We start from the raw sequence: 23,950 nt of genomic DNA, 5'->3' as shown, positions 1-23,950 counted from the left end.
CAACAGAATGATTTTACTCTTAAGAAACTGCTGTACCCTTGCAGGATAATCCCCGTTCCCCCCCTCCCCCGCAAACTGCCTCCCATCATCCCTTTGAATGAAAATTTGGACTACGCTCAGCTTTTCGGAAAAGTAAGTTTTATTTAACATGCTTATACTCCAATCATATATTAGTACAGATTTACAAACCTGGTATATGCAATTTAAATCTATGTCATAGGTAGAGCCCTACCAAATTCACTGTCCATTTTGGTCAATTTCATGGTCATATGAAATCTATAATCTTAAAAATCCTGATTTCAGCTATTTAAATCTGAAATTTCAGAGTGTTGGAACTGTAGAGGCATGGGCGGGGGAGGGGGCTTTGCAAGGTTATTGTAGAGTGTGTGTGGTACTCCTACCCTTACTTCTGTGCTGTTTCTGGCGGCGGCCCTGCCTTCAGAGCTGGGCAGCTGGAGAGAGGCGGCTGCTGGCTGAGAGCCCAGCTCTGAAGGCAGAACCGCCACCAGTAGCAGCACAGAAGTAAGGGTGGCATGGTATGGTATTGCCACCCTTACTTCTAACCTGATGCTGGTGGGGTGCCCGGCCAACAGCTGCCACTCTCCAAACACCCAACTCTGAAGGCAGCACAGAAGTAAGGATGGCAATACCCTCCCTAGAACAACCTTGCAACCCCCCTGCAACTTCCTTTTAGGTCAGGACTCCCAATTTGAGAAATGCTGGTCTCCCCTGTAAAACCTGTACAGTATATGGTAAAAGCACACAAAACACCAGATTTCACAGGGGGACACCAGATTTCACAGTCCATGACGCATTTTTCATGGCCATGAATTTGGTAGGGCCCCAGTTATAGGTAAGTCAGAAAACATCAAATCTGAGAGAGATTTTATAATTATTACAGGGCTTGAAATAGGGCTATATGGTGATTAGGAAACATAGCAAATTGTATTTGGGCCTGCCAAAATAACCAGTTTCTGCAGAATTTAAACTTTAGTTTGAGATGGACAATTTGAATATAAGACAATAAATATACAGTACTTCCAGTAACAAAAGAATCTGCTAGCCTGGAGCTTGATTGACAGGTTAACCACGCCCACCTAGGCCCTTTTTGCTGCTAACATTCTTAGTTCTGGTGTTCAAACTGCTCTCCCTACATAAGCCCTGGAAGTCATCAAAGTAAATCTGTTACTTGTGTGCCAAGCTGGAGGAGTCAGGCTCTGAGCCCTTAGATTTTGCTGGAAGTTTTCCTCTCTCTACTATCCTGGTCCCTTTCCTCCACTCCCTACCCGCAATCCTTACCTGGACCACGGTCCACAGGATTAACGTTGCAGCCACAATGTTAACATTGATGCAGATTTGCTATGCTACCTGAAAACATCAGGAGACTGCCCAATCTGGGGTCTCTGCTGACCAGGGAGCGATGTTAAGTGGTTGGACTGAATCTCCTCATGCAGTCTTCAGTACCTGACCAATTAGCTCTCTACAGAGAGTGAAGTCTAGCACAAACATGGGCAAATACAGGGCATATGAGACATGTGGCCAGACTAGTTGAAGGGGATCTACCTAGCACCTGCGAACTTGCTGCCCTCATCCTCTGCACTGGTCACCCAAATCCAGCAACACTTTGACTCCAGTAACCCTGGCTTCTCAAAACTGTCCTGTCAAACAGCACTCGTCTGCTTGGAGATGTATGTTGCTTAACGAGTGTTTGTGTGGTCATATTACAGTCCATGACCAGCTCCTTACAGCTATTATAAGGATTATTCCTGGAGGGAGCCTACACCTGAGACTCCTCTAGCTAACCAGACTCTTCATTCAGATACACTACAGTATCCTGGGAATAAGCCCCTCCTAACAGACACAAATGGCTTTTTGGATTCTTCCCAGTCCTCCCTGGGCTTCCCTTCTAGTGAACAACAACAAAGCTTCCCAAAAGATCTAAAAACTAAAGGTCTCTTCCGCCTCCTCTGCAGAGTGTGAATCTTCTTCCTCGGACTCCTGGAAACTCAGAATCCAAATCTTTTGACACTAGGATTTTGATTACACTTAAGGCGCTGGTTATACAAAAGAGAAAAAAAAACCTCAGGGCCTGAGACACTTCTGCTAAGGTTCCCCATTAGAAAGAGCACTTAACTCTTTGGAGCAGGTAGTGAGTACCGAACAGCTCAGTAGAAGAAAGAGTCCACTCCGAATGGCTATGTTAAACTGCATAAAATCCCTATAGAAAAGCACAACAGATTTGACTCCATCTTTATACGGTGGACCTACAAGATCTCCTCAGTTAAGACCATTATTCCTGTTAAGGCTGTTATTGCCAGGAAAGAGCTCTATTTAAACTTTGGTCCACTGGGGCTTACTTAAAAGGGACTAACACTAGTGGTGTTATGCCTCCCTCATCCTCCCTTTCAGCCAAAAACAAAGCTTGTGAATAACTTTGGGAAAGCGAGTTCAGGGAGGAGAAGGAAAAAAAAAAAAAAAAGCTCAGGGAGGAGAAGGGGGGGGGGGGGGGGAAGCTTTCCAAGCAGCTTCTTTCCCCTACCTCCATCCATGTTTCCCTGTCATTGCCTCTGGCCTTGATCATATACTGCATGGATGGGTTTAATGGATAAATTCTCAATACAGAAGTCTCTAACCCATAAACAGAACACTCTGCTACATAGGTAGACCACTGATAAAATGATCAGTCAGTTTAAGGCTGGGTCTTCACACAAACTTGCACTGAAATAATTAAATCAATTTAGTTCACAACTTGTTATTTTGATACAAGACTGTTCCAGGTGCACACTTATTTCAGGAAGTGCCCAATTACAGTTTAGCTTAAGCTGATTTCCTCTGTCAAAGCCTATACATTAAGGCCATGTCTACACTACGGGACATTGCTGTAGCTATGCTGACATAAAGCCAGCTGTGTAGACATAGCCTACAATGACAGAAATGGTTCTTCCATTGCTGCAGGAACACTGCCTCCCCGAGCAAAGGTAGCCAGATTGACTGAAGCACTCTTCCATCTACCTTTCTGCACCTGCACCAGTTTAGTCACCATAGCTACAGAACTCAGTGATGTGGCTTTTTCACACCCCTGAGTGGGGCAGCCATGTTTATCTAAATGTTAAGTGCAGATCAGGCCTCAGTCTGAAACAATGTTCCCTATTTTGATTAACCCTGTTTTCTAAATTTGCCTCCTGCTACAGCCCTCCTTTAAGAGGAATTATCATGCAATCTTTGTAGCTCTTCGAGCAGCCATTTTCTGTTTCACTCCCTCAGGCTTTCCTGTAAAGTATTAAGACATTTAACTCCCATAAATGAGAGAATGGGGTTATTTAGAACAATCAGAGGTTGCCTAACTTTCCCTGAGCACTTTCCTTCATGTGTAACTACTTTTTATAGAATATTGTTGTTTCCTACTCTTTCTTTGCATTGCTACAACTAAGAGATGTGCTTGATTATAGTTATGGGAGAACACTGTCACACTGTCTCCAGAAACTTCCTGTCCCTGCATCTTGAGGCAGTGAAAATAGTTGTTTTTACATCAAGATAGTTACTTTGAGTTAGCTACCTCAATGTAATATCCTAGTGAAGACAAGATATTGAAGTTTTAACCTCAATGTATAAGGCTGACCTCTGCGGCTACATGAAGGTTAAAACTAAAGAGCCTTGTCTCCACTAGGATTTTACTTTGAGATTATCTCAGTGTAGAAAAAAAACCCTTTTTCAGTAGTGAGGATGTAACCTTAAGAGATCCAGAAGCAGGTTCAGCAAAGTCTGTGACAAGAAAGCTGCTTAACTAAGTAAATTCTCCCCATCCAGAGATGGAAGATAGGTGCCTTTATTCCTATGGGTAAAAGTTAGTTTTCTCAGGTGAGCCCAAACCTTCAGCTCCTCATTCCTTGAGGATGGAGGAATGTTCTCTTTGTCCCTTTACTCATCCCACATGTGTTTTTCCCCTCTTAATATGCCTGTTTATTATGGATAATAAATATTATTATTATTATAACATATTTCCTCACTCATCTTTTAACTCAGAGCATACTCAGATTTTTATGGGGCAATTTCCAGAAGCACAGAGATCTGGAAAGCTTCCATTCAGAGGGCATAAGCCTTTAAGAGGTTAAGGTTTTCTGATTCCAAGTCCCTGATTACACAGAGTTAATATTTTCTGGCTGTCCTATGATATACTGGTATAAGTCAGCTGACCACCCAGTGGCCTAGTCCGCTTGTCCACATTCCGCCCTGTCCCTGAAAGTGACTACAGTGTTTGTAACTGACCACAACTCCTCCTTCCAGGACTCATTCATGCTTCTACAGCACTCCTGCAGTCACACTATGAAGTTATTCTCCAGGTTTTGCCCTCCCCAGGTTTTCGGCCCTGATTTAATTGTGTAAATGAAAGAAAGGCTTACAAACTCATACACTATTACTGATACTACAGTAGAGCCTAGAGGCCCCAACCAAGACTGGAATTCTAATGTGCTAAGTACTCTACACACAGTAAGAGCTCATCTGTGTCCTGAAAGTGCTTACAATCTAAGGGCTGCTCTATAAAGTTGCACTGCTTTAGCTATATCAGGCTATGTCTACACTAGCACTTTTGCTGGTATACTTTAGCCCAGGGGGGTGAAAAAAAACAACCCCAAAAGTGATATAGGTTACACCGACAGAAGCGCCGGTGTGGACAGTGTTATGTTGGTGGGAAAGGCTCTCCTGCCCACATAACTATTACTGCTAATTTGGGGTGCTTTAATTATGTCGACGGGAGAGCTCTTTCCTGTTGGGATAGAGCGGCTACATGGGAGATATCGAAGCGGCGAAGCTGCATCGGTACAGTAGTGCCGCTTGTAAGCTCTCTAGTGTAGACATGTCCTCAAGTGTAGTTAAAGTAGTACAATCCTCCTAGGGTTGGCAAAGTTACCCTGATAAAGTGTTTTTACCAGTATAGCTTATTCTCATACGGGAAGGAAAAGAGGCTATACTTGTTTTCATAAATCATACCACTACCAAATAGTTGAAAGTTGTACCTGCACAACAACATAGCACTGTAGCTGTTACATGAGCGAGACCATTTCTTCCTTACTTTAACCAAAGGAACATTATAGCATGCCTTGGCCACTGGATGACAATTATTTATGCAATCGTCACTTTAATTCGAAATAAAATGAGATACATGCAATGTATCCAGCCTTAGCTTGACTGTGCATTAGGATATAAAGTCCATTTCTACTTCGGTCTCAGCTGACAACCAACTTATTAATGTCATTGTATAGTGCTAAATGCACAGCTCTTCATATGTTCAAAGTGCTTTACAAACATCAGTCAATATATTCTAATATCATTATGTAAACATTGTATCAAATTAAGTTGCTGGGTAAAATGGAAGTTGGAGACAAGAGTGCTATTTAAAATGTGAGGATTTCTAAACAACAAAATTTGGAGGACGTTACGACCTGTGTTACATGGGAGGTCAGACTAGATCAGGGGTGGGCAAACTTTTTGGCCCGAGGGCCACATTGGGGTTGCAAAACTGTAGAGGGCCAGGTAGGGAAGGCTGTGCCCCCTATCCGCCCCATCCCACTTCCCGGCCCCTGACTGCCCCCCTCAGAACCCTCAACCCATCCAACCCCCCCCGCTCCTTGTCCCCTGACCGGCCCCTCCCGGGACCCCTGCCCCTAAGCGCCCCCTGGGGCCCCACCCCCTAGCCAACCCCCCCTGCTCCCTGACTGCCCCGACCCCTATCCCCCCCTGACAGGCCCCCCAGGACCCCAACCCCTTATCCAACCCCCCCTGCTCCCTGTCCCCTGATTGCCCCGCCAGAACCTCTGCCCCATCCAACCGCCCTCTGCTCCCTGACTGCCCCCCGGGACCCCGCGCCCCCTCACCATGCTTCTCGGAGCAGCAGGAGCACGCTGCCCGGCCGGAGCCAGCTGCGCTGCCCGGTAGGAGCAGCGGGCCAGAGCGCTGCCCATACGGTGGCATTACTGCAGGGGAGGGGCTAGCCTCCCCGGCCAGGAGCTCAGGGACCGAGCAGGACGGTCCCGCAGGCCAGATGTGGCCTGCGGGTCGTAGTTTGACCACCTCTCGACTAGATGATCACAATGGTCCCTTCTGGCCTTTGAATAAATCCCAGAGATTCTACACAAAACTTAAGAGCCCTATTAACTTCAAATACTGAATAATTTGAGGGCAGGGATTGGTCATGACTATGGCCCACCCCTTCAATCCATACTAGAGTATTTGCCATAATTAGGAAAAGAAACTGTTCTGACATTACATATAGGAACTGCACAGAGAAAGAACAAATGCCATCCAAAATCTGAGAGGGACAAGATGTGGAGGGCTGATATCAGGGCTGATATTTAATAGGAAAAAGTTTTTAAAAAGAATAAAACCCAAAGAACTCTAAAAAGAGGTTCTGGAAAAGGATCTGCTCATTTGAGAGTAGAAGAAGGGAAAGGAAGAAAACAAAAGGGAAATAGGATGCTACAAACTGTTAATACAAAAATAAAGTAACCCCAGAAGAGGGCGGGGAAGGACTCCCTAGTTGTTTACTGTCTAAACTAAAACACCCAAAACTATCTAATAAACTACTTTTAACTATGCACAGAGGAAGTCTAAAGAAGAGCTCTGAGGACACTGGAGAGTTCCATGTCAGACCACATGGAAGTAAGAAGGAACTGGAAAGGTGGCTGGTCCAAACTATCCTTTATAGCCTCGGTTCAAAGCATAAGAAGCGAAAGAGCAAAAGCACAGACCAAACGGACGCTCCTAACAAGAATCTTTGAGTCTCAAGCACATGGAGTGCAGGCCTACCCCACACTGGAATACACACAGGGACCAACACTTGAAGAAGTGGTTTGTGATGGTTCAGCTCAAGCCAACGTTTATGCAAAAGTGAAATAAGCCACCAAAACAGCAGTCCACACAGGAGCTTCCGCTGGCTAAAGCAATTTAGTTAAACCTGTGCAAATCCTGTGTGGACAAGGTCCAAGGCACTTAAATCAAAATAAGAGTGTCTACACATAAAAAGTTGCACTTCGCCCAGCTCAATTTAATTCAGTTGAACCGGTGAACATCTGTGTTTAGAGAAGGCCTAAACCAGTGACCTGATTTTCAAGAGCGTTGAACTTAGCACTACCTATAGTCAATGGAAACTGCTTTTCAAAAACAGGGCTTTTGGTAGGTGCCTACATAGAGATACAGGAGCCAAGCTTCAGGCACCTGTTTTTGAAAATATGATCAAGTTGCTCAGACTGAAAGTGATTTAGAAAGTCTGAATCCTAGTCCGGAAGAGAACCCAAGTCTCCAAAGTCTCAGACCAGTATCGACCACAAGATCATTCTTCCTATAATGGCTTTCTAAATCATCTCTTCCTTGCTGCCAGAAAGGACACTGGGCTTGTTGCAGTTTGGGGCTAGTCTATACTAAAAAGGCTTTTCCAGTATTGCTATACCAGCAAAGCCCACTAGCAGAAGGACAATGTATACCAGCAAGAATTCTTTTGCCTGCATACTTAAACCATCTCCCTGAATGATTTAGCTATATTGGCAAAGTGTCATTTTGTCAGCATAAAATAGGTCTACCCAGGATTTTTTGCTGACATAGCTATGTCAGGTCAGGGGGTAATTTTTTTGTACATTCCTAACAAACATCACTCTAATGGCAAAAGTTTGTAGGTAGACCTGGCCTCAGATCTAAGAAACTATATATCCAAGGTTGCAGCACATCCACATGTTAGACTAAAATTATAGTTATCCTGCATAAAAGTGTTCCTATAGCTGTGAGGGAAAATAAATTACCTACTATTTTGCTTCTTTGAAGATATTGCTACCTGAGATTCTCTCTACCAGCTCGTGGCCGCCCAGTTGGGACAGGGCCCCTGTCTTAGCCCGGGAGCACAAGATCCCACTGTAAGAACCCTGTGAGTATGGTACCTTTAAAGAAAAGCATGATACCAAAATATTCACTTCAGCACAGCATATCCAAATTATTGCAGCTGAAATTTAAATCCCAGTTGGTTACAAGAGCTTCATTCAACCACCGGGGGGGAGAGGGGGGAAGAGGAGAGAATGTTCATCAGGATTCTATCTGAAACAACCTTCCCCATAAACAATTTAGAGAAATGAGCAGACAAAAGCACAAAAAAACAAGGAACAGAGACTTCACATACCACAAGCTTCTTTAATCAATATATTCAAGGGGCCTTTCACAAAGGAACAAGGCTTGAAATGCATACTAAGATTTAGTTGGTCAGTACTTCATTTACTATCATTACCTATGCGGTTTAGGACAAAAAGTGCTGCCCTCCCCACTCCCCCAAACAACCCATTCAATGCTACTATGAGGCCCTTACCCTGACTCTTGACATCAGTTTATTGCCCGAAATAAGTGCCACAAAGGCCACTGCAATATCTGATAGAACCCGTTTAAACACAGACTTTCAAGTGCTGATTAGTAATAAGTAGGGCTGTCAAGCGATTAAGAAAATTAATTGCGATTAATTGCACTGTTAAACAATACCATTTACTTAAATATTTTGGATGCTTTCTACATTTTCAAATATATTGATTTCAATTACAACACAGAATACAACGTGTACAGTGCTCACTTTATATTTATTTTTTATTACAAGTATTTGCACTGTAAAAACACAAAATAGTATATTTCAATTCACCTAATAAAAGTACTGTAGTGCAATCTCTATCATGAAAGTTGAACTTACAAATGTAGAATTATGTTTAAAAAAAACCAACAAACCACAACCTGCATTAAAAAATAAAACAATGTAAAATTTTAGAGCCTGCAAGTCCACTCAGTCCTACCTCTTGGGGGGGGGGAGGGACAGCTCAGTGGTTTGAGCATTGGCCTGCTAAACCCAAGGTTGAGAGTTCAATCCTTGAGGGGGCCATTTAGGGCTCTGGGGCAAAAATTGGGGATTGGTCCTGCTTTGAGCAGGGGGTTGGACTAGATGACCTCCTGAGGTCCCTTCCAACCCTGATATTCTAGGATTCTTGTTCAGCCAATCGCTCAGACAAACAAGTTTGTTTACATTTGCAGGAGATAATGCTGCCCGCTTCTTGTTTACAATGTCATCTGAAAGTGATAACAGGCATTCACAGGGCACAGTTGTAGCCGGCTTCGCAAGATATTTACATGCCAGATGCGCTAAAGATTCATATGTTCCTTCATGCTTCAACCACCATTCCAAAGGACATGTGTCCATACTGATGACTGGTTCTGCTCGATAACCATCCAAAGCAGAGAAGACCAATGCATGTTCATTTTCATTATCTGAGTCAGATGCCACCAACAGACGGTTCCTTTTCTTTTTTGGTGGTTCAGGTTCTATAGTTTCTGCATTGGAGTGTTACTCTTAAGACTTCTGAAAGCATGCTCCACATCTTGTCCCTCTCAGATTTTGAATGGCATTTCAGATTCTTAAACCTTGGGTCCAGTGCTATCTTTGGAAATCTCACATTGGTATCTTCTTTGCATTTTGTCAAATCTGCAGTGAAAGTGTTCTTAAAATGAAGAACATGTCCTGGGTCATCATCCAAGGCTGCTATAACATGAAACATATGGCAGAATGTGGGTAAAACTGAGCAGGAGACATACTATTCTCCCCCAAGGAGTTCAGTCACGAATTTAATTAACACACAATTTTTTTTAACAAGCATCATCAGCATGGAAGCATGTCCTATGGAATGATGTCCAAAGCATAAAGGGGCATATGAATGTTTAGCATATATCTGGAACGTAAATACCTTGCAACGCCGGCTACAAATGTGCCATGCAACTGCCTGTTCTCACTTTCTGGTGACACTGTAAATAAGAAGAGGGCAGCATTATCTCCTATAAATATGAACAAATTTGTCTGTCTGAGTGATTGGCTGAACAAGAAGTAGGACTGAAGTAGTAGGCGCTGAAGTTTTACATTGTTTTGGTTTTGAGTGCAGTTATGTAACGAACAAAAAAAAAATTTATTTTGCAAGTTGCGCTTTCATGACAGAGATTGCACTACAGCACTTCTATGAGGTCAATTGAAAAATACTATTTCTTTTATCATTTTTACAGTGCAAATATTTGTAATTAAAATAATATACACTTTGAATTACAATACAGAATACAATATATATGAAAATGTACAAAAACATCCAAAATATTAAATAAATTTCAATTCAAATTCTATTAGTTAACAGTGAGATTAAAACTGCAATTAATCGCGATTACTTTTTTTGAGTTAATCGTGTGAGTTAACTGCGATTAATCGCCAGCCCTAGTAATAAGTTACGAAAAACAAGCACTAGATTCATGTTTTAAAATATGTCAAATCTGAAAATTCCCATCATCCTTAATAATTAATATTAAGAGTTTGAGAAAGCAGCATATTTATCATGGGACTGAAATTTCACAAAGTATGGATCCTTAGACATTTGACATGTAGGGAAGTCCAAAGTGCAAATTCTGCCCTGATTTATCCCCATGTAACCTCAATGATTTCAATGGGATAGCACTAAGTTTATGTCAGGCAAACTTTCGCCCAAGGACTGTTACGCACCCAAACCTAGTAGGATCTTTTAATTTTTCAACTCCGTATCATGTATGAACAAATAAGTAAAATTTCAGATTTCTCCTGCAGTAAATGATTCTTTAAAAATAGGAAAGCTTCAATAACAAATTCTTACATAAATCACATTTTATGAGAACAGAGGTAGAAATCAGTTCTCCCCCGGAACTGAAATTCTATACTTTCAAAGATGTAGAGTCTCATACTTGCTACTAAAGAAAATGATTGTTAAATATAAAAAAGTCCAATTTCTCCTAGAACTAAAATGAGTCTTAAAATTTTTTTTAGTACCATCTTATAGTTCAAATAAAAATATAAAAAGAAGATTACGCATAGCCAATCTAATTCCTGAATTCATACAGTGAGGTTCATTAATGAGTGAATGATTTTTAGTTTGTTGAACTTGAGTAAAGAATGAGCACCAGAAAAATATTTAAAATTTATAAAAAAGCATTTACTGTAAATGCATTTCATATTGACTTAGCATTTCCAAACTAACTATTACAAACTCAGTATAAAGTTTAAAAGTATCTATACACAGCCAATTCTGGACAAACACAGTAACTTTGAAGCGTTATTATTTAAGCTCACCATAGCTGATAAAAGAAGTCAGTGAGAAACTGGGTCAAAGCATATCAACAGGATTTGTTTCATTACCAAAAAGAGGGGCACAATGAATTTATGCAAGGTAAACAACTTGATACACTCATCTAAAACGTGTATAATTTCAACATTTTACTCTATGGATACAGCACAGTTTTGATTTTTATTTAAATACCTCTTAGTAATCCACTTAATCTTTAATGCATATGGATATATTTTCCTCTTTGGTTCACATGAGGCACATGCACTTAAATATTTAGCTTAATTATTGAGAAGACATAGGGGACATAATGTGTTTGATCAGGCACGTTATAGTTCACACATTCATTCTCCCTACCTCTAACAAAGAAAGCAAACGACACATTTTAAGCAAAAATATTTTATACATAATAGGAAAAAGAAGTTAACCCCTTTCAATCTATCAGTTGTCCAGGAAATGCATGAGTCCTGATATCTTTCCATTTGAATTTACGATCCATTAAAATTATTATGGAGATGTGTGTATAGTCTGGGAACAAGGGAAATTATAATTTCCAGAACTCGTTTAAACATTGAATCAAACGTTTTCATGAACATAAATTGAAAACCTTTTAAGCCAAAAATGACCACCCCCCAAAGGTCCAACTATTTAGAAAATGTACATTATTGATAGAAATCTTGAGTGCATTGAACTTTTGAAAATATACAGAGTAATGATAAAAAGCTATTTTAATGCATTTTTGCTTACAAAACTGGAATTACTGAATTGCTTGCGAAACTGGAATTAGGGAAACAAAAAAAGATTAATATGAACTATTATTCCTACTCACTTTCATATTCCACAAATTACCAATGAATATATTGCTTAAAATATCAAGCTTAAACTAAATGTAAAAGCAAATATAGGAGCCGCGTTGCTTTCAGCTAACACATGGGTATTGCTAGCAAGATTTAATTAGTATTTTGGAGATACAGCTAGAAAGGGGAGTTGTCATGTATTTAATGAAACAGAATCTAGTTCTTTATAAAGAAAGTCACATAGAACAAGGCCACAAATATTTTCAAAGGTGGAGAGAGAAAGCAGTAATAGAAATCAAACTGAAATTGCATACTGAATTCAAGAGTGGATTGAAATAATGAAGTAAAAGAATCACAGCACAATCAGTTTTCATTCTGCAGAACAGCTAGAAGCTATAAGAATCTTACTGCAATGTCAGCTCCAAGCACACACAAGGGCTCCAGAAAATGCTCATTGATCATGCAGCACTTTATAATGCGCAGGAGGCCTCTCTCCTCCCTCTTTTCCCCAGCTCCTCCCACAGCAGCATTATAGTAATTGAGAATTCTCAACACCAGTACCGCACATGTTAAAGAGAAAATAATCAATCACATACTTGGACTTATTAGCCTACAAAACAGATCTGCAAATCTAACGTATTTAAAAATCTGCTATAACTCAATATCGTATTCTAACATAGACCAGTTAAACCAGAAATGGTTATTTCTTCCCTTTATTTTTAGAGTGCATAAAATTCAACTGAAACATTTATGAAATCAGTATTTATCAGTAACAGATAAAAACAAATATAGTTTCTCTTTAGAGATACACAAAGAAAGAATGAATCAGATTAACAATTCTGATCCTTTAAAACAGTAAAATATCAAAATATATATTTCATACTCTGACATGGAAATCACCAACATTTAGCATTTCAGGATATTTATAAATATCCTGAATCTCTTTAAAAATGAAAAAAGGATTGTATTTAGCTATTTAACTATTTCCAATCAGGACCAAAGTATATATAGCAATTTAGCAATTCCCATCACTTAATAATTTATAATAGATACAAACAAAACAAGCAGCTTCTTTAACCAGCAAAATATAAGCACTTTCAGGCCTTTATGTAAATGAATTGTGTAAGACATAGGATACTAAAGCCTTTGCAAGCTGCTTTGCAGACCCCACCTTTCAATGAGTTAATCTAAAGGTCACAAGCACACAGACGTTTTATGAAGTCTGAGGTTCTTTCTTTTATTCCTCTCTACCATACACCCCCCACTCACAATTTATAATCAAACAAATGACACACTAATTCTCAGCTAATTTAGTAGCCATCCAAGCGCACATCTCACAGAACAAGGACTGTGTGCCTTGCTTAAATGCATAACTTCTCTTCCCCGCCTCCCTCAACTGAGTAATTCGTAAGCATATTCCCGTAGATAGATTTCTTTCTTCTGGCTTTCAATTTCATTGCAATTTGTAAATCAACTCCTACCTCAAGGATGTCTTCTAGAACATATGCTTCCATCTCAGCCTCTGTCTCCACCATGTTTTAATCAAACTGCCATGTTTCTTACTGCACTATGATTAGATCACTGCCAGCAGGAACACTCCTCTGTGTCAGCAAGGGAACAGGAAATGGAATGTTCTATATTACATGCCTGAAAGAGGCTTTGCTGCTTGCAAACCAGGCACCTACCAACTGAGCAGGGGTGACTCAATGAATATGCTGTTTAAAGTCACAGCAGCCCTCTTCTGGAAGTACACTTCAGATAAATAACCTAATCAAAGTAAGCAAGCAAGCCACCTTACTTTACAATGCTATCTTGACGGCATTTATGTTTCAGATGAATTCAACGTTTTTATAGAGGAAATCCAACCCGTCAGCTTTCCTAAATTAACTGAACCTAAGGGATTGCAGTTTTGTGGTGCAGAAATTTATCTGGAGCAAAAGTTTATAGAGTATATCCTGCATCAGTGCAGCTTACTGAGACATTAATGCCAGGCTCAGGCAATCCCAACATAATCAAATTAGAATGAATCGTCAGTAAAGTATTGAACAAGCAAGCAATCACTCTGATTTGTATTCCATGTATTAGGAGTTTAAAGTTTTCCTACTTTCTGACCTTTGTAGGAGCACTTCTGAGCAAAAATTCAATAGACTGATTTTCATTCTTGTTTTTGTCTGAACAGAATTTTTAAATTCATTTCCCAAGCATGGCTCAGAATTCAGTATTTTTTCCTATAGATCAGCTTCTTCTCTGCTTTCAAAATTTCCAAGAGATGGGGCTGCTTGCAAGTTTCTCCTGCTAAAAATTCTCTAATCTAAACCTATAAACACTTTATTCTAAAAACTGAATAAAGTTTTCTGTAGTCTCAACACTAGATACAGATCCAGCAGAGGAAATGACCATATAAGGAACCAAAAACCACTATTTCCAGCTGCTAGGTTTTCAGTAGGGTGCTATCTCTTGGATCTTTCTTTGTGGACTCTATCTTTTGTATCTGTTTCTGGCTACTAGATGTCTATTTAAAACTCCTCTCCCTGCTCAACCCTCTCTGCCTCCTGGAAGAAAAAAAAAAATTCTTTCCCCCACTGACTTCGACAGACTAGAGAACCACTACACATCCTATAATCTCCTAGCTGCTGCAATGGGGTGTGTGGGGTGTGGGGGGGTGGGTTATGCACTCCTCTACTCAGCTTTCTGCCTGCTGTGTAGTGGGGAGGAATGTTGAAAATTCCTCCAGCGTTCATTTTTGAATTATCACACCACCAGTGATTTGATTCTTATCAGTTTCACTGCTTCTCATGGAGATCTGGAAAACAGCTCTAGGGCCCTTCAACCACAATACAGCAAGAACTCCATCTCAAAGTATGCATCCGATGAAGTGAGCTGTAGCTCACGAAAGCTTATGCTCAAATAAATTGGTTAGTCTCTAAGGTGCCACAAGTACTCCTTTTCTTTTATCTCAAAGTTAGTATGTCTATCTTCTGCCTTATAGGTGTTGGGTAATTTCCAGAGCTATGTATGGGTGTGTGGAGATAAATGGGCAAGAGACTGATGGGATACGTTGGAAAGGAAGTTAAGCAGAGCGTTTGTTTGGAGGAGGGCAGAAGGGAAGTGGTGAAAAAAAATCAAACTGCGGAGATGTAAGGCAGAAACAGTGGAGTAAAAATGGGAAAGGAAAGGTAGAACAAAGTAAATGAAGTAGGACTGGTCAAATCGTATTGTGCAACTATATTTAGCTCACCTTAAGTGATCACTCTCGTTACAGTGTATATGGTAACACCCATTGTTTCATGTTCGAAGTGAGTGTAGCTCACGAAAGCTTATGCTCAAATAAATTTCTTAGTCTCTAAGGTGCCACAAGTACTCCTTTTCTTTTTGTGAATACAGACTAACACGGCTGCTACTCTGAAACCTATATTACTTGAGGAATTTTACTGCTACTCATCAAATAACTTATTCGATGAACACTTGTATTCTCCCAGCTGTTCAGTTAGTTAAACATCCAACAATTAGATTAACTCTAGCGAAATTTGTCAAATATATTAAATTATCTTTTCTGCTATTCAAAAAAGAATAGGAAGTTCATTAATGTCAAATTAAAATACAGTACACAAAAACAATACACCACTGTTTTATTCCTTTAAATCATAGGGGATATGGCTGTCAGACTCTGGGGATGCAGGTATTTTTCACTATAGGGTTTTTGGTAAATAATTCAACCTCTGTTTATGTTTGTCCTCTGGAAGCACTAGGGAAAAGCTATTCTCTATGGAATTCTTTCCTGTTAATAATCCTTTTATTGGGTCACAAGCACTTCCTATTAAATGAACTAAACTGCATCATGTGTGTAGAATTGTGACAAGGACAGAAAGCTCATTATCAGTCCACATAAATCAGAAATTTGGAAGAGGCTGTAAACTGCTGACTTTGCAGTAGTTTATTCAAAATAACCAGATGTCTATGTATCACAGCCCATCCCTCCCTCTGGAGAGCTGTTGTCATCACAATCATTATAGTAAAAATTCTATGATGTAATTGAGGAATACTGAGCTTAAGTCAAGACTTTTGGGACTGTCAGCTGCCTCTGGCATTTAGGTTTCTTTTATGTGTGCATTCTGGAGATTAGATCCAAGACAGTGCCTTAAGTGGAGAGCCAGAGCACCCAACCTGGCATACTACTTTTTTTCAAAGATTCCAGAATGGGCTTCTGCCTGCGTGGTCTCCTGGACACCTTAAGCAGAACTGATGAACACCTAAACCTCACTCCAAGATGGCCAACAAACAGCTTCCCCTGAAAATCAGACACATGCTATCCCAATACACTGTACAAATTTTCATGAAGTAGAAAAAAGTGAATTACATTATTAGGAAAACCATTTTCAATTTCACACAGTATTCCCTGTAAAACACACCAGCCCTATATTATCTGTCCTTACAGACCAGGCTTCCTTGAAAAAAGAAAAAAAAAAACTCTCATTTTCCCAAGCAAAGGGGAAGCAAGAGTCAGAGTCTGAAGTCATCCCCTGAAAGATCACTGATAGTAATATCCCTGTAAAAGGAGAAAAACAGGAATTCTGTAAGATAACGTGCAGATCACCTTTAGTGCTCTGCAGAATACAGACTTTACGTAAACATTCCCCTGCACATGTCTGTGATGGACAATCTACAAAATTCAAGTGGTGAGGACATGGGGTGTAGATTTTAATGGTTAATTCAAATTTATACTAATACCACAAATACACTAAGTGCAAAGGTTTTGCTAAAACTGCTCATTTCAAAGTCACCCAGACTGCAACTGTAGTCCATGCCAATATTCTATAGAACAGTATCCTCATTTAAAAAAAAAAAAAAAAAAAACCTGACCATATGCCATCTTTCACTTTCTTCCATATAGCCTTACTTTATTACATCATTAAGTAAAACCATCATGAAACATGAAACACACCAAGTTTCATTTTCCACAAACAAGTTTTACTGCAAAATATTGTTTTAGGGCAGCTTTAAACGCACAGTATTTCAGTAGAATTGTAACAAGTCTGTGTGATCACACCATCAGTTGGTTTAGAATGTTCAAGCATCTTATAAAAATATGTTTTGTTACAAAGCAACTTGATACGACCCCTTTGTGCAGAACCCAAATACATAAAATTGAATCCCTCTTATAGTATTAGCAATAATTGAATACTAGTCAAAGTCACTCTCATGCAGTTTGTTAAAACTATGCTATGTAACAAGGACCTTCCTCACCACCTCTTAGCCCTGTCCATCTCTCTCTAGGTAGTCCCTCATTTAGTAACATTTTAAATGGACAAGAACAAGGAGTCAGAGAGGGACAAAGATGCCCACTCGTCCTGGGATGTATGCAAAGGATAAACTGCAATCAGTCAGAAAGCCTCCGTAACTTTCTTGAGGCTACCATAGCCACAGCCACTTTACAAACAACATTAATTTTACACATTAAGTCCCTAAAGTGTAGAGGGCTTGGATCTCTGGTTCTTCAATGTTCTTTGCTTCCCCCCCTTCAAGTCCCTGCAAGCTGCGTCCCTGTATCATCACTTCCTTTTGTGAGCACAGAAGGGAAGACCCAATTCTGATCAAAATCCACATACACCCAAGCACCCTGGACCCACATACACCCGAGGACCCAATATCTGTGGCCAGACCCATGTACTTGTGCAGCATAGAGCACAGCGGCGACCCAATCCAGCTCTGGACTTCTGGGCGCTGCTATTATAAAAGACTTTGTGACCCTCCATTACAGAAAACTGGAAACTGAGGCTTATTTAGGTAATATTTTTAACTGAACTAAATATGAAAGTTAGTACATAAGACACTGTATAGTTTGATAGCTGATTCAATTTACATTGCTCCAAATGTATATCAATACAAAAACTTGTGGTCTCGTGACAGACAAAAGACTGCATTGTAGACGTCACAGGAAAACCAGGAAGTTTTGACAGCTGCAGCTTTTGGAACCCAGGAAAGCATGGGAGGCTTTAGACATCAGAGAAAAGATACATCGCCTCCCATTACTCCACGCTTTGTGGATGGGACAGAAATAAATGTTTTGTGGAAGGGCCACCATAAACATTTCATTGTCCACTAGGTACCCTACTGTTCCGTACCCCATATGTGTCTTGATATTCCATGATGGATAAGCACATTATATTGATGTGTCTGCTAAAATCTACTGTTTTTAAAATGTTAACACTTAAAACCAGGAAGTGGAATCTGTCAATCCCCGTTTTTATTGCTGTAAATAACTGGAATTCTAAACAATTCCAATGATGCTGCATGAACAGGAACAGACCCAGCTATGCTGGCTCTGAAGAACTAACAGGAAGAAAACCTGTAAAACTTATTTTTGCCAGAGAGAAGTAGAAAGGATTCTAAAACACAGATCTGTTGCTTATATAAAAATGGCACCTTCTTAATCACTTACGAGAACTGCACTTTAAATATCAGTAGTCTTCAGAGACACCAAGCTCAGATGAACGAGAGGAGCTAACACTTATCCTGTAACAGTAGCAGTGAGATCTCCAGATTCAGACAGACTTTTTCACAACAGTTTACACATGGTTCATAAACTCTGATTCTGAAGGTGGACTTCACAATCTTATGGCTTAGGGATTTTTCAAACAACATTTTAGAATTTGAAGTAAAATTATTCAATAACTTGTTCAAAAAGTAGACAATGTGGCCACAAACCCATTATCCACAGGGCACTGATCATAATTTTAAAAAAAAACAAAAATCCTTTAATTTCTTAGCTTGGAATTGAAATTCTCTACCCCCTAATGTTTCATTACTCTATTTATCACATACTAGATATATAGTTCACTAATTAGTTTTCCATATATTTGCTAGTTGATTCAATTACCCATAAAAGTTTTAGATTTTAACCAAATTGTTTTCAGTTCCCTTGTTTCTAAGCTACCTCACCACCACCACTTCAGAAGCGTTTTGTGTACAGAATGCACCTGGATTCAACAAGTTCCAGTCCCTATTTATTCTTAGGGTATTTCAAGGAAGAATACAGTGTTCCAGTTATTTCAGATCTCTGTCCATATCCTGCTTCAAAATCGAAAGCTATGCTGTAATCTAAAACAAGCAAATATTACTCAGGTTGAAGGAAAGCTTTGGTTTTTAGCTATGTTAGAAATGCATGGTAAAGAAAAACATCGATTTGTAGTTACAGCCAAAAATAATTTCAAAATTTGTATAAAATTCAAACACAAAAAGCCTAAAACTGGAATTAGCCAAAGTCTTGTAGTTTCTTAGTAGCCAACTGCTCATTAAAAACAGACAATGACTAGCATTCTATTTCCTTGCTTATTAAAGAAAGTCCTGATTCCTCCCCCACCTCTTGATTTGTATGCTAGTCCTTATGCTTGGGAAGAAGCAAGATTCATTATTTTCCATCTTTAAGTGAACTGCAAAGGTTTACAAAAACGTAATGGTTTATAGTCTAAGGCGCCAATCTTGCAAGATGATCTACACAGAAATCTCTGGACCCAAGCAAAATCCTACTGACTTCAGATTCGCTTGCAGGATTGGAACTTAATTACATATTATTGATTTAAATCCACATTAATATATATATTTGCATTTTTTTTAGAAAGTTTTCTCCTTTACTTACCACCTATTTTCAGTACAAAGGTATGAACATGTTAAATAATTTCCAAAAATGTACAGGTTCATTTCAAAATACTCATAGTGCACAAATGCCACTTAAAAGGCCATAGTTTTATTTAAACACTAATACAGGTTAAACATAGCTTTAACTAGCAACTAAGTTAATTCATAAGTCTATAGAGGAAGAATTCAAACTTGCAACACTAACCACGCCTTACGTCTTTAGGAAAAAACTGAATTATCCCACAATAGGGATAAACATCATCCACTAGTCACCTATGTTAAAGGAGAAAATAAAATCACTGGTTTCAGAGTAGCATCCTCACTGCATTTTCCACTTTTATGCATCCGATGAAGTGAGCTGTAGCTCACGAAAGCTTATGCTCAAATAAATTGGTTAGTCTCTAAGGTGCCACAAGTACTCCTTTTCTTTTTTTAATAAAATCACTAATTCTTTAATTTTTGTACATCTTGTTTGGCAGAACTGGCTATCCACTTAAATATTTTATGGTGTCCCTGAGCAAAACACTCAAGTTTTGTTCCACACTTCTGTTCCCAAGACAAACAAAAAAACAAAAGACAAAACAAAAACCTCTATCAGAACCACGAGAAATGAGTGACTAGTTAAAAACTTGCTTCTACTTTTCACTCATTTAGTTTTTATAAAAACCTTACACACTCTTTGCCGCTTGCTTTTAATTAAGCATAGAGAAGGAAATAAAGGAACCTTAATTCCGCAAAGGTAAACTTAAGTACTTTTATTCTTGATTTCTAAGTCCAAATTTAATGGTTATTTTTGTAACTAGTCAGTTCTAATATTAGTAGAATGTAAAAAAACTGTTCAATGAGATTTCCTTCTTCAAAACATCTTGATCACTCTTGATAGAAAGTTGCCTTACTGTATTTCCCCTTACCTATGAAGGATAATTTCTACTATTGTATTTATTCAGTTCTCTCATCTGCTGTTATCCACTCTTTAAGAAAAATCAGCCTTTTGCCACTAAGCGGGTCACACCTTAAGCTCCATAAAATAAGGAAACTGCAAACAAATGCACACTCAATCTGAATCATGCCTATCCTATTCACTTCAAAAAGTCTATATTCATGACATTTCTCAGTGAGACAGGTGAAAGGAGGCGCATTTGGAGAAGGCGGGTCAGGAAGCAAATTTAGTAGAATGTCTGAACAAAAACTGAAAACACAAGTTAGTATATAGCTGAATGGAAAATTACTGGGCATCAGGAAACTGAACTGGTGGAAGGACGAAACAGTAGTTTGTAATTTTATCTGTTAAGACCATATGGTGAGGCATGAGCATTAAACGTATCTGGTCAACTGTTTCAAAAAAGGTTTAGTTTCTACTTCAGTCTTCCATTATCAGAAGTGCTAGGTTTGTACTTGAAGCAGAGAGATACTGGGGCTCTGAAAAGTAAGCAATTTTATTAGCAATTGATCAGACAGTTCCCACTCTTATACCACAAAAGCACACTGGACAGCAGATTATGTCATCTATTCATAGCTGATCAAGCAGTACTGGTTACAAACAGTAACAAGACAGATAAACACATTTTCACATACTGAAGATGTTGTAGAGTGTGATGATTTATGACTTTAAAAAAAAAAGACCATTTCCTTCTTAGATGCCAACAGTTTATTCTGCTCCATTTTATGGGGGTATACAGCACTAGTAAAAACGTCAGAACAAGTCAAGAGCCAGAATGAAGCCTGTATCTCTTGAAACCCACCCAGTCCAGGCTTAGTGGCTTTGTACACATGAAGTGATGCTGTGGGAGGGACTTATAAGATTAATTTGGACGGATTTCAGGTTAGTAAACCTAACTGTTCATTTGAACATATTTAAAGAACCACCTAGATTCTTAGTCAAGAGCAAGTTCAGGAAGGAAACTATTTATATTTTAGCTCTACCATAAAATGTGCAGACATTAGTCAGAAAATTTCCCTTACCTTTACCAAAGGGTAAATTATGTGCTACAGAATATCATTATTCATATCACACAGAGCCCCCGCAAGCATTACTTGGGTGGAATATGAAATCACCCAGCCCCAAGTGCTGCAAAGCAACTGCCTCCAACCTCAACAAGACTGGATTCCAGAAGATGGCCTTCAGAGTCTCTCCATATTACAGCTGGGACTTTGATACCTCCCAGTCTGCATTTCACCCCACCATTTTATTTTCACCTGGTTATTGTTATTGACGCTAGTGACAATAACTGAGTCAATTTTCCTTTCACCGGTTATTCAGATTTCAATCTGGTACAAACATCACAACAACTGACATCTATCTAAATTTTGGGTGCCTTTGGGACGTGCACACACAGACAAAAAACCAAGGACATGGGGAAAACTATAAATTTACCAAAACAGCAATTGCTCTCATCTTACCACACAGTAACTTGATCACTAGTCATGTGATCAATACATCTTAATGCCGCCAATGCACTTTCCCAGACAAATCAACTTAACTTTTTAAGCGACCTATGTCTGCTACTTTTAACTTCCTCCTCACTCTCTTATCTATACCCTACTCATAATTTAGTATGTGCTCACAGTCTCGCCCCCTCCTCTTTACTTCATCCCACTCCTCTTGTCTGTATGGAAACAAACTTCTGAATGCTCAGCTAATCATTTATTTTGAAAAGCGCTATGAAAAGGATTGAAATGACCTTCAAAACAGCCTGTTCAGATGGGCTAACTCAAGAATGAAAAATAATAAAATGTAGAAATTAAAATTACCTAGATGTACCCGTTTCATTCTAAGCTGTGTATGGACTTTAAATAATCACAAAACTTATGCTGAGATTTTCATTCATGTCATATTCAATATTTACTCTAACAGTATTCCTTAATATACTTTTTCTTGTCCAGTTGTATGCCCCTTCTTTGACAATACATGAATACGTCTATAAAGGTGTGCTCTCTTACATAAAAACAGTCTTGTCTTTTGAGGAATTTAAAATGGAAGTAATGGGAACCATGTTCTAAACATGGCTCTTGATAACGGGCTGATAGATTACTAATATGCTTTTCCCTGACAATTCACAACAGCTAATCTACACTTGTCAAGGAAAACACTGGCAATCTACCCTTTAAATGTTTCCTGCTAATCAAATTCCACAGCAAAAGTAGACAGGGAGAAAATGTGGCAGAAGATTACCATGATTTTTCCCTTAGTGAGTATTAACCACACCTTCAGAGATCGGTTACAGTTAGCAAAATGCCCTTTATCAACCCTTCACAATTTCTATAGAAAGTATGAGGTATTTGACTTCCAAAGAAAGAAACAGTACATCTATTGACCTCAGTTGAAAATACAGCTTGAAAATTAACAAGTTAGAACATTCCTTGTCTTCTTGCTAGTTGATATGTTCTATTGGAATGCTTTGGCTGTGGAAAAAATAGCTTTGCAGCAGATAAGAATACAAATCCTACTGTCTTGTTGCCAACCCATTGTTCTGAGAATTATAGCCAAAGCCAAATATTGAGCTGACTCCTAAGTTTAGTCATAGAATCATAGAATATCAGGGTTGGAAGGGACCTCAGGAGGTCATCTAGTCCAACCCCCTGCTCAAAGCAGGACCAATCCCCAATTAAATCATCCCAGCCAGGGCTTTGTCAAGCCTGACCTTAAACTCTTCTAAGGAAGGAGATTCTACCACCTCCCTAGGTAACGCATTCCAGTGTTTCACCACCCTCCTAGTGAAAAAGTTTTTCCCCAATATCCAACCTAAACCTCCCCCACTGCAACTTTAGACCATTACTCCTTGTCCTGTCATCATCTACCACTGAGAATAGTCTAGAACCATCCTCTTTGGAACCACCTCTCAGGTAGCTGAAAGCAGCTATCAAATCCCCCCTCATTCTTCTCTTCTGCAGACTAAACAATCCCAGTTCCCTCAGCCTCTCCTCATAAGTCATGTGTTCCAGACCCCTAATCATTTTTGTTGCCCTTCGCTGGACTCTCTCCAATTTTTCCACATCCTTCTTGTAGCGTGGGGCCCAAAACTGGACACAGTACTCCAGATGAGGCCTCACCAGTGTCGAATAGAGGGGAACAATCACGTCCCTTGATCTGCTGGCAATGCCCCTATTTATACATCCCAAAATGCCATTGGCCTTCTTGGCAACAAGGGCACACTGTTGACTCATATCCAGCTTCTCGTCCACTGTCACCCCTAGGTCCTTTTCCGCAGAACGGCTGCCTAGCCATTCGGTCCCTAATCTGTAGCGGTGCTTTGGATTCTTCCGTCCTAAGTGCAGGACCCTGCACTTATCCTTGTTGAACCTCATCAGATTTTTTTTGGCCCAATCCTCCAATTTGTCTAGGTCCCTCTGTATCCTATCCCTACCTGCCACCGTATC

General features: G+C 39.5%; 1 protein-coding gene across 7 annotated transcripts in view; it reads right to left on the bottom strand.

The window, feature by feature from the left end:
• Window positions 1–23,950, bottom strand: part of ANKRD17 (ankyrin repeat domain 17) — a 130,016-nt gene that overhangs the window by 82,092 nt on the left and 23,974 nt on the right. Inside the window, exon 1 of one of the 7 annotated variants that reach the window (XM_037896676.2) lies at window positions 13,420–13,627. The exons of 4 other annotated variants lie outside the window; for them this stretch is intronic. In XM_037896676.2, coding sequence (XP_037752604.1) covers window positions 13,420–13,473 — 54 coding nt within the window. In that variant the 5' untranslated portion in view covers window positions 13,474–13,627. Of the gene's footprint in view, window positions 1–13,419; window positions 13,628–23,950 lie in introns of those variants that run through there. 2 more of the 7 variants (XM_043544597.1, XM_043544598.1) reach the window with 2 other exon arrangements.

The sequence above is a fragment of the Chelonia mydas genome, chromosome 4, assembly GCF_015237465.2.
Source record: "Chelonia mydas isolate rCheMyd1 chromosome 4, rCheMyd1.pri.v2, whole genome shotgun sequence".
Lineage (NCBI taxonomy): Eukaryota > Metazoa > Chordata > Testudines > Cheloniidae > Chelonia > Chelonia mydas.
This window is presented reverse-complemented; position numbering and strand designations above follow the sequence as displayed.